A 13703-nucleotide genomic window follows, 5' to 3' on the forward strand; every position below is an offset into this window, starting at 1 on the left:
ATCATTGACTCTTGATCATATGCTACCTCTTGAAATGGTTGAACATCGACTGTTTCTTTTTGGTTCAGTGACTGTACATTCCTGTGGTTTCTGCCAGCATCCTCGGTAGAAAACCTCCCCTGCGAGGTGTGATCAGTGCTCAGGAAATTACAAGGAGGCTGTGGTGAGGCCCTCGCTCTGCCTTCTCCTGACTGAGGTGGGCTCAGCAGGGTGACTTGAGCCTTGCTCATCCCCCAAGGAATGGAGATCACCCAGAGCTCCTTCATGCATCTGCACCCAGCCTTGTGAGCCGGTCCACTGTGCTGTCGTTCATTCGATACTCACATTCATTCCCAGTGCCCACTGCAGCGGCTCTGAGTTGGCTTTTGGGGTTTGGATCCCTGCCCAGCCCTGCCTTGGGCGGTGACTAACTCTGAGCCTCAGCCCTGCAGTGCTTGCCTCGAGGGGTTGTGCAGGGCTGAATGAGTGGGGTGGAGAGGTCCCTGCATCAGCAGGTGACAGGAATAGGGCAGAGGCTGCCCGAAGTGGGGATCGGGGCTGAGGCTGGCTGGGAGCTCAGTGTTTCCTCTGCCCTCAGTACGGCAGGAAGAAGCTGAGGTATCTGCCCTACAACCACCAGCACGAATACTTCTTCCTGAGTGAGTCCTGGCCCCAGACAGCCCCCCATCCCTCCACCGACACACTGCTAAGCTTGCCAAGGAGGGTGGGCCACACCAGCCAGCCTGGCCTGCCCCTCTTACCCGTTTACAGATGGGAACACTGAGGTTGAGAGTCTCAACCACTTGCTCCAGGCTACCCATTCCTTGATCCTTGGAGCGTGCGGGTGGGTGACTGAAAGGCTTGCCGGTGCCCCAGGGTCCCTGGCCCATGAGGTGCTGAGCTGGATGTCCACTCAGCAGCGTCTGAGTCTGGGTGGAGCTGGTGGGTGGACGGGTGGGTGGGGCAGCTCTCACCATCTTGTCTCTCTGTTCACAGTCGGGCCGCCTCTGCTCATCCCCATGTATTTCCAGTATCAGATCATCATGACCATGATTGTCCGAAAGGACTGGGTGGTGAGTGGAGGGCAGCTGGGGTGAGTGGACCCCAGGGGTCACTGCCAAGTCACATTTAGGTAGAGACCTCCCTCAGCCTTCCAGGGAGACGACTGCAGGCCGGAGCTAAAGAGCAGGAGTTCCCCAAAAGCACACACGGGTCAGACACCATCTTTGCAGACCCCCTGAGAAAGGTCCCCTTGCCTCTCCATTTCCCCTGTGAACCAGGCTCCACCGCACTCTGGTTGGAGACAGCCAGTTGGGCATTGGCTGGGAAGACAGACTTATCCGAGGGGCCTCCTGGTTCTGGTACTAGCCTGGTAGCCCCTGCAGGCAGCATTTCTCCTAAGAGAATATGTTCACTGGACCAGGCACAGTCTAGTTTGGTTTGGTGTGGCAATAACGCTGCAAGGGACAGGCAGGTCATGGTCCGGAGGACCTTTTATTATTGTTTGTGTTTTAACCCAGTTTCACACTTAGGATGCTGAGGCTCTGAAAGTTTAAGGTTTACCCATTGTTTTGATGTCTTAGTGCTCCTATTACAGACTATCACAAGGGTGTGGCTTTAATGAACAGAAATTTATTTTCTCACAGTTTGTTGTTGTTAGATGCCATTGAGTTGGTTCTGATTCATATCAACCCCGTATGTACAATAGAGCAAAACACTCCCTGGCCCTGCATCATCCTCACAATTTGAACCCATCGCTGCAGCCACTATGTTAATCCAGCTCCTTTAGGGTTTTCCTGTTTCTCGATGACTTTCTACTGTATTTACCAAGAGTTATTTCCTTCTCATGTAAAGATCGCAACTTAGAAAAATCCTTTGGGGCATTCTGCCCTGTCACATGAAGTCACTATGAGTCAGAACAAAACCATGTTTATCTAGCATTTGAAGATTTCAAAGTATCCTGTCTGACATCATTGTTGAAATTCTGTAAAGGGGCCCTGGCTGGAGCATTTATGAGCAGGTGGGGTGGTTGAGGAAGCCAGGAGACTAGCCAGGAAGAACCTGTCTGCGTTCACTCTCAGGATGGACTATTTTTAAAATGTGGACGTTTGCCAGGACTTGCTGTGTTCCAGGAACAGTTAAGCATTGCCACCCACATCGGCACATTTCATCTTGTGAGGGCTGGAGGAAGGGAGAAACTGACTCTAGACAAGTCACTGCTGATTCCCTGGGGGTTCTTCTGGCCCTGGGAGCCTAGTCTGAATGGAAACTCGAGCCTGAGCCTGTCTGTGCCGGGTCAGGGGATACTGCCGGGGGTATTTGAATCCGCCTTCATGATGTCAATATTTAATCATTTTCACTGAACTTGTTCCCAAGGAACAAAGCAGTAAACAGGGTCAGCAGGAAAGGAGAGCAGAGCATGTACCTAAAAGGAATGTGATAACATTTCTGCAAAAGGACCCTTGAGGGCTTTCAGGGCCCACTGTGGCAATGAAGTCCATGATGACCTGGCCCTCACCATGGTCCAGGAAGCAAGGTTCAGGCCTCCAGCCTCAGGCTCCTGTGTATAAAACAGCTGCTGACTGCGCCTCAATGGGAGTATAGGCCAACACTAAATGGTTAAGTGCCTGATTACTAGCTGTAAGGTTGGCAGTGCAAACCCACTAAGCAGGTGCCTCAAAAGAAAGACCTGGCAATCTACTTCCTCAAGGTCAAAGTTAGGAAACCCTGTGGAGCACAGAATATGACCTTGACCATATCCCGCCTGAATTTAGAGATCGTCTCAAGAACAGATTTAATGCATTAGACACTAATAACCGAAAACCAAGAGTTGTGGGATGACATCAAGAACATCACATAGGAAGAAAGTCAATGATCTGTCAGAAGACAGGAAAGAAGGAAAAGACCAGAATGGATGTCAGAAGAGACTCTCTGAAACTTGCTCTCCAGTGTAGAGAGAGATGCTATAGCAAATGGAAGAAGCGAGGAGGTACAAGAGCTGAACAGAAAATTTCAAAGGTCAACTCAAGAATACAGAATCAAAAATTATAATGAAAAGTGCAAACTTTTCTAACTAGAGTTAGAAAATCAAAAGGGAAGAACACGCTCAGCATTTCTCAAGCTGAAAGAACTGAATTAAAAATTCAAGCCTCAACTTGAAATATTGAAAGATCTGTGAGCAAAATATTGCAAGATGCAAAAAACATCAAAAGAAGATGGAAGGAATACACAGTTACTGCACCAAAAAGAAGTGGTTGATAACCAACCATTTCAACAGGTAGCACGCGATCAAGAGCTAATGATCCTGAAGGAAAAAGTCCAAGCTACACTTGGCAAAGAACAAGGCACCAGGAAATGATGGGATAAAAATAGAAATCTTCCACAAACTGATGCAACACAGGAGGCACTCACTCATTTATGCCAAGAAATTTGTAAGACGGATACCTGGCCAACTGACTGGAAAAGATCCATATTTGTGCCCATTCCAAAGAGAGGTGACTCAATGGGATGTGTAAATCATCTGATAATATCATTAATATCATATAGAAGTAAATTTTGCTAAACATAATTTAAAAATGGCTGTAACCGTACATTGGTAGGGAACTGCCAGAGGTTCAAGCCAAAATCAGACAAGAATGTGGAACAAGGGATAGCATTGCTGATGTCAGATGGATCTTGGCTGAAAGCAGAGAATACCAGAAAGATATTTACCTGTGCTTTATTGACTGCAAAGGCTTTTGATTGTGTGGGTCATGACAAGCTATGGACAACATTGTGGAGAATGAGTATTCCAGAACACTCAATTGTGCTCATGAGGAACCTGTACATGGACCAAGTGGCAGTTGTTTGAACAGAACATGGCAACACTGAGTGGTTTAAAATTAGAAATGTGTATGTCAAGGTTGTATTCTTTCACCATACTTACTCAACTTGTATGCTGAGCAAATAATCCAAGAAGCTGGGTTATATAAGGAAGAATGTGGCATCAGGATTAGAGGAAGACTCATTAACAACTTGCAATATGTAGATGATACAACCTTGCTTGCTGAAAGGGAAGAGAACTTAAAATACTTACTGATGATGATCAAAGACCACAGCCTTCCACATAACTTGTACCTCAATGTAAAGGAAACAAAAATCTTCAACACTGGACCAATAAATAACATCAAGCTAAATGAAGAAAGGAGTAAAGTTGTCAAAGACTTCAGTTTGCTCAGATCAATCATCAACATTCATGGAAGGAAGCAGCAGTCTGCAAATCAAATGATTGTATTAGGCAAATCTGCTGCACAAGACCTCTTTAAAGTGGTGAAGAGCAAAGATGTCGGTTTGAGGATTAAGGTACGCCTGATCCAAGCTATGGTGTTTGCAATAACCTCATATGCATGTGTAAGTTGGGCAGTGAATAAGGAGGACCGTAGAAGAATTGATGCATTTGCGTTATGGTGTTGGAGGAGAATATTCAAAGTTCCATGAGCTGCCAGAAGAGCAAACCAATCTGTGTTGGAAGAAGTACAGCCAGAGTGCTCCTTGGAAGCCAGATGTCTCTCATACTTTAAATATATTGTCAGGAGGGACCAGTCACTGGAGAGGGACATCATGCTGGGTAAAGTGGAGGGTCAGCGAAAAAAAGGAAGACTCCCTCCCCAACAAGATGGATTGGCACAGTGGCAGCAGCAGTGGGCTCAAGAGTAGCAGCGATTGTAGGGTGGCCCAGGATAGGACAATGTTTTGTTCTGTTGTGCATAAGGTCGCTTTGAGTCGGTACCAACTAGATGTCACCTAACAACAACAACAACAATGAAGCACACTTATTTGTACACATGGAGTTGTCAGGAGTTGAAATCTACTCTAGGGCAATGGGTTTGGGTTTTTTGTTGCTCTCAGCAGACTTTGTACTGGTCTTGGGCACCTGGCAGGTGGCTAGTGGGAAGGAGTTGCAATTTAGGTGGCTGAGACCTGGCCCCTCTTTTATGGTGTCACAGGGAGTTGTGGCCTGGGGTAGTAGCTCTCCAGGTGGGGGATTCTGGCCCCAGGAACTTTGTCTCTAGACTGATTGTCAGGATGGTAGGGAGCCACACTGTTGCACTCGGTGGGCAGAGATTGGGGAAGGGGTTCTTAAAACTTCCTCAGTGCACAGGACAGTTCCACAATAACCTGTGGCTGGGCCACTGAATCAGTTCTGACTCCTGGTCACCTGTGGGTTACAGAATAGAACAGCTTTAGGTTTTTCTTGGCTGTGAAACGCTGGTTCTAACTCACATTGAGGTGCCTTGGAATACAGACCTGGCAATCTACTTCTGCAAGATCACAGCTTTTAAAACCCTGCACGGAGCACGTCTACTCTGTGTGTGCGGGAACGCCATAAACTAGAGCCGATCCGAGGGCAGTGGACAACAGTGTTTACTCAAGCTGATCACCAGGCCTTTTTCCCGTGGAGCCGATGAGTCAGTTCAATCCACCAGCCTTTAGGTTAGAAGCCAAGTTGCAAAACAGTTTGTCCCACCGAAGGACTGTGACCCCTATTGTTGTTGTTGGTGGTGGTGGTGGTGGTGGTGATTGTGTGCCACCAAGTCAATTTGAACTCATATCGACCCTGTGTAGGGTATCCAAGGCTGTAACTCTTTGCAGGAGCAGAAAGCCTCATCTTTCTTCCGTGGAGTGACTGGTAGATTTGAACTGCTGACCTTGTGGTTAGCAGCCCAGCTAGCTACCAAGGCTCCTTCAGACCCCCATCAGAGGTGTACCTGTCTAGTACTTGTGATGCCTCCTTCTCCCGTACCCCGAAGCCACCTCACTGGGTCCTGAGGTCTCACCCTTGTTCTTCCATCTCTCCTTTCCAAGCTTCCCCACCCCACTTTCCTACTTGGTCAGTGTCCACCCCCACCCCCACCCCCGGCCCACATTCCTCACAACCAAGCCTTCACTAATGCAGCCTCTGAACTCCTCTGAAATCTCACCTTCTCATCAGCCCTGGCGCTGGTTTTGGTCTCCATTGTTTCTTATCTGAGCTTCTGAAATAACAGCCTAATCTGGGGAATCTATTTTAAGCTACAGATTTGACCTCAGTTTTCTGTTCAAAGATCTGCTGTGGCTCTCTGTTACCCCCAAGCTCCTGATCTAGGGAGCCAGACATGACCTGGTCACGCTCTGCATCTGGCATCATGGGATACGCTGCTGTTGGCTAGATGCCCACTCATAGTGATCCTGTGGAAACTGGAAGAAAACCCTGCCGCTCCTTCACCAGCCTTACAGTCATTGCTGTGTTTGAATCCACTGTTGCAGCCGCTCTGTTGATCCATCTTGTTGAGGGTCTTCCTCTTTTTCACTGACCCTCTACTTTACCAAGCGGATGTCCTCCTCCCTCTCTTTCATGTTCCCCAGCACACGCTGTGCAGTCTCTCCCTCTACCGCAAACGTTCTTCCCACTGTCCCCTGCGCAGTTGATGCCTGATGTGCCCCAGCCCAGCTTAGGCGCCAGTCTTGAAGGTAAACCTGTCCAGTTGCCATCGAGTCTGTTCTGACTCCTGATGGCCCCCGTATACATCAGAGTAGAACTGGGCTCCACAGGGCTTTTCAAGGATGATTTTTCAGGCCTCCAAGACACATCTGGGCGGATTCAAAGCCTTTCAGGTAGGGGCCGAGCCGCTAATTGTTTGTATCACCCAAGTGGTCCTTTTCTGTCTCAGGGTCATGTTATACTCCCTTCACCCCCACCCCTCCATCTCTAGCACCTTCCATAAACCAAACAAACTCCCTGCTAATGAATTGATTCCAACTCATAGTGATCACCACCAAGACTGTACAGCTTTACAAGAGCAGACAGACCCATCTTTCTCCCATGAAGCAGCTGGTTAGATTTGAACCACCGACCTTGCGGTTGGCAGTCCAATTCTTAATCCACAGTGCTACCAGGATGCCTGTTCCCTCCCATATGATGTTGGAATAAAGTAGTCTCTTTACTTCTGTCTGTGGAGGCTCAGCACTTCCCCAGGAGCCTCCTCATGATCCCAACACCTATGAGCTGGACTGCTCACTGCAAGGTCAGCAGTTCAAATCTACCAGCCGCTCCACAGGAGAAAGATGAGGCTTTCTGTTCCCGTAAAGAATTACAGCCTCAGAAACCCTGTACAAGGTCATCATGAATTGGAACCAACATTACAGTACACCACCAACAACAACAACTCATTCCTGACAGATAAAAGGCATCTACTAGTGAGTGCGTGTGGAGCTTAACTGAATAGAGCTCCATTAAAAGTTAGCTCCGCTGAGCAGAGACGGGGAGGAGACACAGGGCAGCGGAAGCAATGTGTTTACAGACACATCTACAGAAAGGAGCTCGGCCTGTTGGGGGTAGATCAGGAGATCCTAGATCTCAGTCAGGCATGTGAAGGACTCAGTGTTCTCCCCAGGAGCCAGTGAGAAGATCTAGGGATGGTTTTGAAGATGGCCGTGTGGGGGAGGGACTGGGTTGGAATCATTCCCACTTGTAAAGTCCGGGTGTGGCGCTGTAGGATAAGCACTGGACTGCTGATTACAAGGTTGGTGCTTCAAACCCACCAGCCACTCCTCGGTTCCCTATGCAGTGTTGCTATGAGTTGGAATGGACTCCCTGGCACTTAACAACAACTTATTCGCACAAAAGCTGTGTTTATAGTTCCAGCAAACACATGTGGAAGCTCTGTGGAAGATGGGGGGAACTGAGGCACAGCTAAGTGCATCTCCCACAGCTGTGTAAAGTCAGCCGTGGAGCGGGGAAGCCCGTGTGCTCTACCCTTCCTGCCCGTTCACTCTGCGGAGGTGAGAGCTAAGAGGGCTGAGAGGAAGGAGAAGCATCTAGAATATAGCCTGGATGGAACATGTGGATTCAGTTAACAACACACTGAGCACCAACACGCTGTGCGCTTGGGACAAAGTGTTTCCTCAGAAGAATTTGCAATAAAAGAAGGACGTATCCGAGTGGTCAGATGGGAATTGTTGTCAGGTGCCATCAAGTCGGAACCGACTCATAGCGACCCCATGCACAGCAGAACGAAACAATGTCCAATCCTGGGCCAACCTCACTACCGCTGCCACACTTGAGTCCATCAATGATGCCACCTGGCCGATCCATCACGTTGGCAGTCTTCCTCTTTTTCTCTGACCCTCCACCCTACCCAGCATGACATCCTTCTCCAACGATTGTTTCCTCCGGACAATGTGTCCAAAGTAGGAGAGACGAAGCTTAGCCATCTTGGCCTCCAAGGAGCACTCTGGCTGCACCTCTTCCAAAACAGATCTATTGGTTCTTTTGGCAGTCCATGGCACTTTCAGTATTCTCCTCCAACACCACAACTCACAGGCATCAATTCTTCTACGATCTTCCTTATTCACTGTCCAGCTTTTGCATCCATATGAGGCTATTAAAAACACCATGGCCTGGGTCAGTCACACCTTAGTCCTCAAACTGACATCTCTGCTCTTCAACAGATGGGAATAAGACAGTCTAATGTTCGGATTCACCACTTGTCTGTCAGTGGGCTGTGTTTGGTGGTGTACGTGATGGTGGAAGCTATGCCACTGGTATTTCGGATGTCAGAAGTTGTCATTCATGGTGGACAGGTTCCAGCAGAGCTTTCAGACAAATGCAGACTGGAAAGAAGAACTTGGTAATCTACTTCTGAAAAAATCGGCCAGTGGAAACTGTATGAGTTGTAGCGGAACATTGCCTGATACGGTGCTGGAAGATGAGTCCCTCAGGCTGCAAGGCACTCAGAATACGATTGGGGGAAAGCTGCCGCCTCAAAGTAGAGATGAGCTTAATGATGTGGGTGACACAAAGCTTTCGGGACCTTCCTTAGTCGATGTGACATAACTCAAAATAAGAAGAGACAGCTGCAAACATCCATTGGTAATCAGAATGTGGAAGGTACAAGGTATGCTGTTGTTGACGCTAGCAAAGTTGGAAGTCGTCAACAATGAAATGGAATACTGGCTGGTCAGTATCTTAGGCATGGTTATAAGGTGCCATCAAGTTGGTTCTGACTCAAAGCAAGGCTATGTCCAACAGAACAAAACACTGTCTAGTCCTGTACCGTTCTCTCAACTGTTACTACGTTTGAGCCCATTGCTGCAACTGCTACGTCAGTGCATTTCATTGAGGCTCTTCCTCTTCGTTTGCTGACCCTTTACTTTAACAGGCACCATGTCCTTCCCCAGGGACTAGTCCCTCCTGATAACATGCCCCAGAGTACATGAGACAAAGTCTTACCATCCTCACTTCTAACGAGCGTTCTGGCTGCACTACTTCCAAGATTTGTTTGCTCTTCTGGCAGTAAATTTAATATTCTTTGCCTGGTAACTCAAAGGCATCAGTTCTTTTTTGTTCTCCCCTTATTCATTGTCCAGCTCCACAATTGAAAAGCTAGGTGCACCTTAGCCCTCAAAGTCACATCTTTGCTCTTTAACACTTTAAAGATGCCTCTTGCAGCAGATGTGCCTAATGCAATATGTTGTTTGACAACTTCAATCTTTTCTTCGTTTATCATGTGCTTCTTATCGGTCCAGCTGTGAGAATTTTTCTTTTCTTTATATTGAGGTGTAATCCATACTGAAGGCCTTTGATTACCAGTAAATGCTTGAAGTCTAATTCGCTTTCTGCAAGCACAATTGTGTCATCTGCACATCACAGATTGTTAATAAGTCTTCCAGTAACCCTACTGCTGCCTTCTGCTTTGTGTAGCTCAGCTTCTCAAAGTCTTTTCTCAGCACACAATTTGAATAACCCTGTGAAATATACAACCCCGAAGCATGCCTTGCGTGATTTTAAGGCACGTTATCCCATTGTCTTAACCCTTTGCTCTGTTTAGAACGACTGCTTCTTGGTTGATGTGTAGGTTCCGTATGAGTGCAGTTAAGTGTTCTAGAAGTCCCGTTCTTTGCAATGCTATCTGTACAGTCGAATGCTTTTGCATAGTCAGTAAAACACAGGTAAACATTTTTTCTGGTATTCTCTGCTTTCAGTCAAGATCCATCTGGACTTTGGTAATGGTATACTTCATTTATGTTCTCTTCTGAATCTGGCTTGGATTTCTGGTAGCTCCTTGTCTTTGGGCTTTTGTAACCATTTTGAATGCTTTTCAGCAAAATTTTATTTGCATGTGATATTAATGATATTGTTCAACAATTTCCACATTCTGTTGGATCACCTGTCTTTGGACCGTGTTAGGGCTACTAGCCACTCTGCTGAGGTCCTTAAGCCTGTCCCCTCCTTACTCAGAGTATACAGTACCCTAAAACCCACAGCAGTTTCCTACAGACACTCATACAGGCCCCAAGCCCAGACAGGCAGACAATGTTTAGGGAAGTGACAGCCCACAGTGTGCTGGGGCCCAACTTCCCAGAGGCCCTTTAGAGTTTGATTTGGACATTACTGCCTCTCAGAGGGAGAGGGTGTGTATCTGTCCTTAGGCACGTTGTACAGGGGTCCGGCAGGCCTGTGTCTAATCCGTTTCTCCCTGTAGGACTTGGCCTGGGCTATCAGCTACTATGCCCGATTCTTCATGACCTACAGTCCTTTCTACGGTATCCTGGGAGCCCTCCTCTTCCTCAACTTCATCAGGTGCCTGAGTCTTGCTGGTTAATCCCTGGCAATTATGGGGGTCTTTGGGGAAGACTCAGAGGGCCCCCTGGAGAGCCCCGTGGGCTTCTGGAGGTCCCAGCAATGACCCTTGCCCTCTTCCAGGTTCCTGGAGAGCCACTGGTTTGTGTGGGTCACGCAGATGAATCACATAGTCATGGAGATCGACCGCGAGCCCTACCGTGACTGGTTTAGCAGCCAGGTGAGAGGCAGCCAGAGCTGGTCGGCGGTCCCACCCTATGTAGGGACAGGTGGGGACCTGCAGGATGGGACTCCAGGCTGGGAGCGCCAGGTACAGTAGAGGCTCGTGGGAGTCAGGTCTTTGCCTCTCTGTCCCCTCTGCAGCTGGCAGCCACCTGCAATGTGGAGCAGTCCTTCTTTAATGACTGGTTCAGCGGACACCTCAACTTCCAGATCGAACACCAGTGAGTGCACCCCCAGTCCTGTGCTTCATGGTGACCGCCGCCTCTGTCCATAGTTACAGAGCACCTCGGGACTAGCAGGGTGGGAGGACTTGATCCCAGTTTATTGATGGGGATACTGAGCTCCATTGTCTCGGCCCCTCTTGTGTCCCTCCACCTGCATAAAGCACAAACGCCTGTCCATGAATGGGACCACCGCCCCCTCTACACCCAGCAGACACCAGGCGGGACCCAGAGAGGGTGGGGAGCGGTGTGGCCCCCAGCGTCTCATGCCCCATGCCTCTTCCGCTCTTCCCAGCCTCTTTCCCACCATGCCCCGCCACAACTTCCACAAGATCGCCCCCCTGGTGAAGTCCCTGTGTGCCAAGCACAGCATTAAGTACCAGGAGAAGCCGCTGCTGAGGGCCTTGATGGACATTGTCGGGTAGGGACTCTTCAGGGACCAGGGACGGCTGGGGGGACTGAGAGGCATGTAGCAGGGACACGTCCTACAACCAGGTTTGTGTCAGGAGTTGCCTGGCAGCCCTGCAGACCCCATCCTTGCGACCCTGGAGTCTCCAGGCACCGCCTCGCCCAGGAGCTCCCTGACCACCCGCCTCTCTCCACAGCTCCCTGAAGAAATCCGGGCAGCTATGGCTGGACGCCTATCTCCACAAATGAAGCTGCAGCCCCAGGGACACCCGTGGGGGAGGACCAGTTGGGGTGACAGCCAAAGGGAGGGGTGGGGCTTTATTCTGAGGGGCATCCGGGAGGCTGAGGTACCCCAGTTTTTGTTTTCTCTTTCTCCTTTCACTTCAGCCTCCACCCTCTGTTTTCCTCGTGGGGCCCACCCAGCAGCTTCCCAGGCCCTTCCCTTAGATGTTGAGTGAGGTAGAATTGACAGCGATTCGAGGTCCACCAGGGCAGCCGGGCACTGGACTCACTCTCTCTCCCTCAGAGATCAGGGGGTGGGTGCTGGACCGGATACCTGCCCTGCCCTGCCCTGGTAGGGGCTGGGGGAGTGGTACTTTGTGCCCACCCAGCCTCACTGTAGGCCTGTTTCCCTTCAGACGCCCTGACCCTGGCTTCAGTCTCCCTCTGCTCCCAGGAAGCCCACTCAGTCCTGGGGTCCAGAGACTTGCCCTCTTCCTCCCCACCTCAGGCAGGTGCCATCTCATCTTACCAAGCTCCTTGGGAACAAAAGGCTTCAGTGGGCTCACAGAGGCCATGGCCGGGTTGGGAGGGGACAGGCTATCTATGGACTCTAGCCACCCCTGAGCTAAGACATCGAGACCTCACCTTCTCCAACCCAGGACCTTTGGCCCCATCCCCTTCTCATGTGGGCCCCCCATGAGAGTCTTGCTGTCTGTCCCTGGCTGGCTTTCCTTTTTCTTCTTTTAACTGTGTCCTACAGGATGCCTTCTGGTAAGGAGGGGCCGGGCCTTGTGACCATCTGCCTTTTACCACAGCGCCCCCTGCCCCCCCAGGGTCCTGCTGTTGGTAGGGAGTAGATCAGGCAGCCCTGGGGTGCAAGGGGAATGGGGACCCGGGGAGAGCAGAGGGGAGCCTGCTGTTGCTGTACGTCTGGAAATCTAACCCACTAACCAATACTTAAATTCAGGGATGGGGGCCTGAGCAAGCTCGGGGGCGGGGGGGGGGGGTAACACAGGCCTTGCTGATGTCTTCCACTGAGGACGCAGGCCCAGAGGTGAGCTAGATCTGTAGGGTGACGCTCTTACTTCTTACCATGTGGTTTCCCTAACCCCTGTGGTTTTTGGAAATAAAAGCAGTGATTTATTCTCATGGCCTTAAAGCTCAGTACATCGCCACCCCGGGGTGGACGGCTGCTCCCAGCTGGGACACTCAGCCAGCCTGCCCCTCTGTGGTCATCTATCCACAGTTTCTGCTCTCAACAGTATTTCCTCCCCTGCCCGGAAATAACGCTCTAGGCCAAGAAGCAGCCTGCCTTCCTTTTCCTCTGGGACCCTCCAAGAGGCTTTTCCAAACGTGTGCCAGGGGCAGGGAGAAGGGGCCCCTCCTTACCTCCTCATTCCCTGTCTCTGTCCTCACCACCCCAAGCCCAGCCTTCCCTCACCTGGGTCCCACTGCCCTTCTATGGCCCGGCCCACAACCTCATGTCAGCTGGCTTCTTCCAGACTCCCCTCCACCCATCTCCAGATCAGAGTGTTACCCGAACACCGCGTCTGTGCCTTAGAGTGGCACGGCTCACTGGAAGGCAGTGACACCAACCAACGAGGACCTGCCTCTGGCCCAGAGCTTAGAGTTCAGGCTTTTCATGTTTTGTGAAAGCATCCTATTCCATCTCGGAGGACATGGGTCTTCTGATCGATGAGAGGCACAGCCAGCTCTACGTGTACCCTAACAAAAGTTCCTATTGCAGCTGTAAGTTTTCTCTGTAGCCCAGGGGAGGAGACACCACTTCTTCAAGGCTAAGTTTGTAGAATATGTCTTACGTTAAAATCCCGTGTTCTCAGCTCCTGGGCTTAGGGATCTTAATAAACATTTTATACACAGTGTCATTGACTGTTGGCAATGGAACCCCAGTGCTCCTTAGCGTTGTCCCTTCTGTTCTTGTACCTGCATCGCATCTGTACGATGGCTCATTCCGACCCAGCAGCCTGGGGGAAGCCAAGGTTGACGCAGTCCAGGGTCACGGGCTCATAAGTGTCAGATCAGTCTGGCCC

General features: G+C 50.0%; 1 protein-coding gene across 1 annotated transcript in view; it reads left to right on the forward strand.

Annotated features, from left to right (window-relative positions):
- Positions 1-11679, forward strand: part of FADS2 (fatty acid desaturase 2) — a 42705-nt gene extending 31026 nt beyond the window's left edge. The window contains exons 6-12 of the mRNA XM_006875002.1: positions 578-638; positions 976-1052; positions 10482-10579; positions 10703-10799; positions 10943-11022; positions 11318-11443; positions 11628-11679. Coding sequence (XP_006875064.1) covers positions 578-638; positions 976-1052; positions 10482-10579; positions 10703-10799; positions 10943-11022; positions 11318-11443; positions 11628-11679 — 591 coding nt within the window. The remainder of the gene's footprint in view (positions 1-577; positions 639-975; positions 1053-10481; positions 10580-10702; positions 10800-10942; positions 11023-11317; positions 11444-11627) is intronic.
- Positions 11680-13703: the final 2024 nt, after the last annotated feature.

Source organism: Chrysochloris asiatica, unplaced genomic scaffold (genome assembly GCF_000296735.1).
Source record: "Chrysochloris asiatica unplaced genomic scaffold, ChrAsi1.0 scaffold00310, whole genome shotgun sequence".
In the NCBI taxonomy this organism is placed as follows: domain Eukaryota; kingdom Metazoa; phylum Chordata; class Mammalia; order Afrosoricida; family Chrysochloridae; genus Chrysochloris; species Chrysochloris asiatica.